The 8116-nt window shown below is 37.2% G+C and overlaps 1 protein-coding gene across 1 annotated transcript; it reads left to right on the top strand.

The window, feature by feature from the left end:
• Positions 1-2479: 2479 nt before the first annotated feature.
• On the top strand, positions 2480-7097 carry LOC121975840 (probable E3 ubiquitin-protein ligase HIP1). Its single transcript, XM_042527731.1, has 6 exons — positions 2480-2750; positions 3836-4667; positions 4749-5593; positions 6326-6421; positions 6500-6643; positions 6746-7097. Exons 2-6 carry the CDS (start codon positions 3986-3988, stop codon positions 6878-6880), a joined length of 1902 nt encoding a protein of 633 aa, XP_042383665.1. The 5' UTR covers positions 2480-2750; positions 3836-3985; the 3' UTR covers positions 6881-7097.
• The last annotated feature ends 1019 nt before the right edge of the window (positions 7098-8116 follow it).

The following is an 8116-nucleotide window of genomic DNA, read 5'->3' as shown; positions in this document are numbered from 1 at the left end:
CACTCTCCAAAACTTCCATTGCCTGGTTTGACTCACCAAAACTTCCTCCACCTAGCTTCACTCAGTAAGGCCCGGCTTAACTCACCAGGACTTCCACCGCCTAGCGTCACTCACTAGTGTCCGGCTTCACTCACCAGAACTTCCATCACCTAGCTTCACTCATTAGGGTCCGACTTCACTCACCAGGACTTCCACTTACCTAACCTCTCGTTAGGACTTCTCACTTGTCTATCCTTCGATTAGGACTTACCCTTGCTAGTCATCTAGTCCTGACTAGACTACTCTCTTTCAAACATCAAGTCCTATTTGGATTAACCCTTGGTCAAACTATCCAAACTTAGGTGCATTGTTAAACATCGAAACCCTAGAGGCCAATTGCACCAACACTTGTCACAGCGAAGAGAAGAAAAATAGATTTGATAAAAATAATAATTAAATTCCATGAGATCTATATGAAGGATATGTTTTAGTTGGACGTAGGAAAAGATCATGAAAGTAGTCACTCAATGTCTCTCTCTTACATTTCCATTGACGATGTTAATTTGTTCGAATCGAGAAATCTCACCCTGATGATGCGACAGCAGAAATCCATCCTAGCGCGAAGAAAGATGACATTGAGATCTTCTTCCAGATTTCTTCCAGCGATGTCCCAATTTCCTACGAAGAGTAACATATATCAAAGGGTTCATCGGGAGGAGCTTCAGCGAAACTACTCCGATGCCTAAATTAGCATGGAGGTTTTCGTAGTAGCCTAAATAAGGTAGAAAAATAGAGGAAAAAACCTAATTTGAGAATCCCCTCGTACCTTCTTTTTCCCTTCTTTTATAGAGAGAAAACCCTATAGTCTCTCCCCATTAACGAGTCATTAATGGGTCGTTAAAGGGTTATGAGAAGAAATCCCTACCCATTAAGAGGTTATTAATGGGTCGTTAAAGGATCATAAGAAGAAAATCCTAGAACATCCCCCATTAGGGGCCATTAATGAGTCGTTAAAGGGTCATGATAAGAAAACTTTAGAACTTCTCCCATAAGGGGTTATAATCTCTGTGTTGATCAAGTCCTCGTTGTGCAAGCATCCTGGTCCCCCTATTGACCGGGTCTAGGATCCAACACGTGGACCTTTATTTACCATCTGCATCATTTTTTTTTTTAATCCAAGTATTTGGCTTGCGTCCAACTAGTCATGGAGGTGGACAACTTTCCCCTTGGTTCGTCCATTGGGTAAATCTGGAAATGTGAGTAGCTTCTGACACGACAACCCAATTGTCCCAATAGTTGGAGCACTACAGACATAGGGTATCATGTATGAGAATTGAACCCTGAGTGATTGAGTAATCAACCGTGCTTCTTACCACTATGTTGTGTCGGGAGCAAATCCTTATTCATGAACATTAACGAACTAAACACATGTATTCAACCTTGTTCATTCAATTTGCTAAGTTATTTAAACTTATTCATTTAATTGACTTTATGTGTACTGAATGAACATAAATAAACTCTTACTAAATCAAACACTAAATTTGCTCATGAATATTTAATTCATTTACAACCCTACTACCGGTGGGTACAAAAGAATTTGAAGCACATCACTTAAAAAAAAAATAATCCTAGTTAGTCTCATTGACTATCCCTGGAGTGATTGACTTGGCCCTATAGAAGTTTTCTACCGACCATCGGATAAATCGAGAAGCGCACCATGGTACAAAGAATTTGAAGCACATCATACCAGAGGAAGTACTATGTGATTATTAATATAATAATTAATTTTTAATAATAATTAAACAATTATCAAATAATTATACAATATTATGAATAATCCATACCAATTCTTATATAGTATCAGTTTTTTAATATAAAACCAATACCATACATACTACTAATAAATAATTTCTTATATATATTTAAATACTATTCTATTAAATATTTATAACTAATTAATTATCTTAAATACTCGATATAATACTAAGCAAATTAAAGCATATGGAAGATAGTTAATGATGTTAATTAATGTTTGTTAAAGTGGGAGGAGTTAGAAGATATATTAGGAATAAAACTAAATTACTATTCGTATAAAGTTAGTTTAATTTTTTATATTAGTTATTAAATTGATAAAAATAGATAATATATTTGATTTTAATCGAATTAAGAAAGACATATTTTTTAATATCATTGACCTAACATATTTATAGAAGTTTCTTTATTGTGATGTTAATTTTAAGATGAGGAACTAAAGATAATCATGACTATGTATATTTTTAATATAAAAAATAATTAGAAAAAATTATTAATAAATTTTACAGAATATTAATATAATCTAATTTTAGACTTTATTAGAATTAATTATTAAAAATTTAGACTCTTAATTAAATAATATAATAGTAAGATATATGAATACTTTTTAATAATATAATGATAAAGTTTATAATTTTTTTTATCTTCGTAGCAAAATTTGGAAATTTATATCTGTTAAACTGATCTGGTTCTTATCCGCCAAAAGCTACGCTTAACCCTTTGCTAGTGAAGATTTGGCAATCAAGGCAGAGGCGAGCGGAGAAAAGCCATCGATCGACATCGCCTTTCCGGTCCCCGCCGCCCTTCATCCTCCTGTGAGCGAGAGCTTGGGGCGAACCCCGTGGAGTTGGTGGTGGTGCGCTTGTTGAACGGAAAGAGGGGGAGTTGGGAGCGGAGGCGTAAAGGAGGTTCCTTTCCGGCTGGTTTTTGAGATCCCTGAATCCTTTTCCGACTCGAAGGTGAGGCCTTTTGGTTGGATGATTGGAACTACGCGTTAAGTATGCGATTTTTTGAGTCTTTGTTTTTGTTGCGTCCGTTAATTAGGGGAAGTAACGATCGCCGGATTTGTCTTGGGGTTTGATGGCGTGGTCATTGTTTTGAACTGCCAGTGCTATTTGTTCTTGATTGCATCGTTTCTAGATTGGGGTCCCCTAACCTTTTCAGAACGAAGATAAGAATCATGACTAATGGGAGGTGATCGCTTATTTTAGGTCATAGTTTGGCTCGCGTATACCTTCTGAGTATTCTTAATCTGGCATGTCATTGTGTAAAAGTTTAGATTGATTTTACATGAGAGAATTGGGCATCTGTTGTATTGTTTATGTAATGGTTTTTATGAAAGATCTATCTTAACTTTGGAGGTTGATCTAAGGAAAGATGTACGACAAACTTCGGAATATCTGATCAAATTATAGAGTTTGGGGTGATACCAATGTAATGGATATGGATATACATCTAATTACTAGTTAATACAGATACAAAGCATATTTTTTACTGGATAATTATCAGTTTTGTTGGGAAATTGTTTACAAATGGAGATGATTGTTATCATTAAGCTCATAGATCTTTTCCTCAAGTAGTCCACTCTAATTGTGTATGTCAAAACCAATTTATCTTAGGTTCAAGACCTTCAAACTTCATATTAACTGGATATTGAAAATGTAAGGAATTTGAGTCGTCATGAACATCTACCTAGGTAATGCGCAACATGGTAACGTATGCAATTTCAGTGAATGAGGATTGAAAATTTTACAATATTTTGTATAATGACTAAGGGCTGGTGACTTATTATAGGTCTAATGATTTGTTATCCATATAGCAATTGAGTCTAGGTTTTTCACAACAAGTATGTATGGATTTGCTCTGTACTTGGTTCAAACAATTTTGTTTGTTAGGTTCAAGCATTTATTTTGACTTCCACAAACTGATAAAAAAACATGTCTTTACGATTGAGAAATCTTATGAGTTACTCAATTTTCTTGAAATTGTTGATTGATGTCTTTTATTCCAATTAATTTGCCTTTTCCATATGTTCACCTTACAGGAAGGACTCTCTTCTCATATAAAAGCTTATTTATTGGTAGTGGTTAGCACATTTTACAGAGGTTGCAGTTGTGATAAGAAGCTAAGGAGTAGTTTTTAGCCCTTGGAGGTTTTTGGTTTTGATCAAGCATCCAGTTCAACCCACTTAGTGATGTATCAACATACACCCTTGAAGGGATTTTTCAATGATTCACAAGATAACCATGAGTTACATGGAAACTTACTGTCTCCCACCGACAATAACCTAGGTGGAAGTTTCACTGGTCCAAAAACTGCTAGCTTAAGTATATGGGATCCACTCGCGCCTAGCTCCAGCATGCCTCCAGCTAACCTAGGTAGCCATGAGCAAATAAAAACAGAAAGTGGTTTGGCACTAAGTTCTTCTACAAATAATGAAGCAACTGGATCGTGGATAAGAGAAAGTGTATCTGAAGCAAACAATTGGTCGCCTTTTGTTAGTGAATATGTAGGACTTTCCAACAGTTATGAAAACGATGGAGTGCCGTTCCCGCCATTTTATGATGTTAATGATCTCTGTGCCTATTCTTGCAGCAATGCAGAGCCAGTTGGAATTGGTAGCCAGGTTCTTGAACCAGGGCTTCCAGAAGAATCGTGTAATAGAGGTTTATTGCAAAGGCCACATGTTTCTCTCAATGAAAGCCCTTCAAGAACCTTTGAGAATTCTTTCAGAGTTACTGATTTCTTTTCCAAGGACAATGGAGGAAGACAAAATGTTAAACTTGGTGATACAAACTCTTCGCACAAGAGAAAAAATGTCGATGTAGTTTGTGGGGAGTCTTCGCCTATTATAAGTTCTACAACTTTCAATGATGGTGAGATTAATTTGTTGCCCTTTATCTTACTTTTTTTAATGTTATTTTGGAAAAGTATGTCTCATCTCTCTTCCTCATCAGGTATAACGGCTAGAATTGTAGCTTCTGAAGACCGGTCTTTGGTTTCTGGTGTTGGAAATGAAGTAGGTTCCAAGAGGAACACACGTAGAAGAATCACCCATGCAGATCAAGCTACTACATCTACACCTAATCTTTATCTAGAAGAGAATTCCTTTGCTCTCTGTGATCCTTGGCCTTCTATTGAAATATCCTTTTTAGATGTTCCATCAAATCCTTCAGTGCACTCTAGGTTGACTGGTAGAAATGTGACACCAAATAGGCAGCATCTTGCACATGCAATTCCTGGCTCAACTTTGGATCTCTGTCCTCCTTTCCATGTATTAGGAAGTTCCACCAGTGAAGTAGGAAGTTCTTCACAGTCTCCAATGCCTTGTATTGATGAAGCTTCTGAGGAACTAAACTTTGTTAGTGGTTCAAGTACTACCACACATCGATTTTTTACTTCTCATAACAGAATGGGACCAGTGCAAGACCAGTCAAACAGGGGTTTGGCCAGAAGTAGCACAATTTTATCTGGAAATGCAGTACCTACATCACAGGTTGGCACCAACTTGGCGTTCCATCAATTGACAGGAGAGAACTGTGCTGCTCACCTACACCATCGTCGTGCATTAAATCAAGGAGCTGTACTTGAGCCCTTTAACTTTGATCTGCATCATGATCATCCATCCAAGTTGGTGGAGAACGTGCATCATGAATTAGGACCTGTTAACCGTGTTTATCCTCATTCATTCACGAGAACACTAAATATGTTGCCAAGGCAAAATGGTGGTGTTTCAGGTGTTCCCTTGTCCGCAAGTGGTCATGCAACTGCAAGAAGAGAAGGAAGAAGCAGGATTTTAGAGGTATAAAATGAATGGATTATTGTTTTTAAGGCTGTTCAACTTCTGTTTTTCCTTTTCTACAATTAATCCTTTTATTCCCTTTTAAGTGCCAATCACCTGTTAGTTTTCATACTTAACTACATCAAAGCATAGATTTCATACTTCTATTTCTCCGTTAGCTACATGGATAGGTACACTCTAAAAGTATATGTTTTCTATAAGAATATTTTTCGTAGAATATTGGTTAGACAAATTCTTTCCCAGCACATGCATTTCATCAAAAGAATGAATCTTAGTTGTGTCGGACACATGTCTGAAAATAATGTATCTTTTGAAACATTTCTGTCACTGTAAATGATTTTGTTTCAATTATAACCAGTGTCAAACGGTGCCTGGTTGTGCTATAGTGTACTCTATCGAAACGTACAGAAAATAAATTTCAACGAGGAGGTTGAGACTTGCATAGTTGAAAAATAGGCATTTGCAGTCCTTTAACCTATGAACAAACACGGATGTCAGGGATGAATGTCACAATAAGGTTCCTTATAAATTGGTCCCTTCATTCATCTGAAAAAAATCTTTTTAATTGTAAAATTTTTGTTACAGTTTAATTAATCAAACCTTTATTTTGTAACTTGTAAATATACAAGGAAGTAATTGGAAAATTGCAATTGGGTGATATACATATATAGGGCTAGAAATAGGATCCCTGGATACGATGGCATTCGACTTATTAACATTTTTTGTCTGCAGGGTCCCCAGGTTTTTGAGTCGGCAGTCCATTGGGTCAGGCATTCGCATGACAGGTATCGAGATATGCGGATGGACATCGATGATATGTCTTATGAGGTAATAAACTCAGTCTTTTCTTGTTCCTTAGAGCAAGGATTATTCGAACTTTCAACCATAAAAACATCACACGTGCAGGAACTGCTGGCTTTAGGAGAGCGTATCGGTAATGTCAACTGTGGTCTCAGTGAGGAAAAAATCCTGAGCGGCCTACGGCAACGCAAGTATATATCTAGTTCATTGGAACCATCAGAGGATGCTGAACAATGCTCCATCTGTCGGGTATGATTATGCAATGCCTTCAGTGTGTTTGGCACCAACTCACCGGTTGAAGTATTTTCTTTCGAATAGCTACCTAAATCATGTTGCTCCCTTTATTGACAGGAAGAGTATGTTGAAGGACAGGAACTAAGCCGGCTCGATTGTGATCATGATTTCCACACCGTCTGCATCAAGAAATGGCTAGGGATCAAGAATTTGTGCCCTATCTGTAAAGCCACTGGCATTCAAGGTGCCTGATAAGTTTCAGAATGGATAGAAAAAGATGAGTTTGAGTGGCTTTTTCTTTGCTAAATTAATTATGTGACCGGCAGCATTTTTCTATTTCTTCCTTTAAAATGCATGCACAGTGGTGCTACTTTTTATGTTCATATTTTGTTTTGCTTGAAATGGATGTTCCTGATGAATTCCAAAGTACTTCTACACTGAATAGTGGATGCTAGAACTAATTATATCACCCACGGGTATTTGATTCTTGGTCATGAATGTTTATGCTGCTGCCTCTAATATACATGAAACACAAGATAGAATTGTAAATTACTTACCGTGATCTCTCGAGAAGAAATTGAAAAAGACGCCGGTAAAGATGTTGCTGCTATCGCTTAGAAGATCATCGTTTGCGGCTTCCTCAGATTTTTCACAAACCAAATTCCGATAGAATGTTCTCTTTGCCCACCATCGTTTCCACAGTGCACTCTCCGATCCTTCCTGATTGCTCTTGGACGAATCAATATATAGGAGGAGAATCTATTGATATACAATCGATGCATTAATGGCACATAATGGAGGAAGATAAAGGTGAATGGGCACCCCTTCATCTTCCTAACATTGTAACTCATGCAATGTCCAACATTTTTCACTCATCCAAGTCAATCCATAAAAGTTATATGGTCACAAAATCCATGTAAGTCACATAGACTACGAGATGATTATGTCACAAATTCAGAGCAAGACATTAATTGGTCACAAAAATCAAATAAGTCACATAGACTTTATGATGACCAGGTCACAAAGATCATAGCATCAAATAATTAGTTACAAAGACCAAATAAGAACATTCATTCCATATATTAGGAAAAATAGTTCGTGCGACAGCAAGAACAATGAGTATTCATTGCTAAGAAGATTGTTACACCTTACATAGTTGCTCTATAGAATGAATCAGGTCACCGGGCCTATGGTGCCACAGTAGGACATCCAGATTGTCACTCAGGCACCCGCGGTTCGAATCCCAGCTATGGCGTATTTGCAGAAATTTTTCCTCCAAATGGGGGCACAATCAAAAGGATGTTGGGTTTCTGGGCTAACCGCCGCATGTGCTTCCCTATTTACCTTGGTGGGCGGTGGGAAATTTTCGTGGGACCGGGCCGGTCACCCCTAGGGATAGTCAATGAGGCTAACTGGAATTATTATTTTTTTTATAAAACGAATCAGAGACATCAAAACTTGCCTTTACCTTAGATTAAATTATTTACA

Source organism: Zingiber officinale, chromosome 4B (genome assembly GCF_018446385.1).
Source record: "Zingiber officinale cultivar Zhangliang chromosome 4B, Zo_v1.1, whole genome shotgun sequence".
Classification (NCBI taxonomy): Eukaryota; Viridiplantae; Streptophyta; class Magnoliopsida; order Zingiberales; family Zingiberaceae; genus Zingiber; species Zingiber officinale.
The sequence above is the reverse complement of the archived record's forward strand: the minus strand, read 5'-3'. Positions and strand labels throughout refer to the sequence as shown.

Excerpts from the sequence above, each read along its gene's own strand:
- LOC121975840 (XM_042527731.1), top strand. The coding sequence starts at position 3,986 with ATGTATCAACATACACCCTTGAAGGGATTTTTCAATGATTCACAAGAT. Across the intron at positions 6,422-6,499 it reads TCGATGATATGTCTTATGAG|GAACTGCTGGCTTTAGGAGA; the intron begins GTAATAAACTCA and ends TCACACGTGCAG. Across the intron at positions 6,644-6,745 it reads AACAATGCTCCATCTGTCGG|GAAGAGTATGTTGAAGGACA; the intron begins GTATGATTATGC and ends CTTTATTGACAG.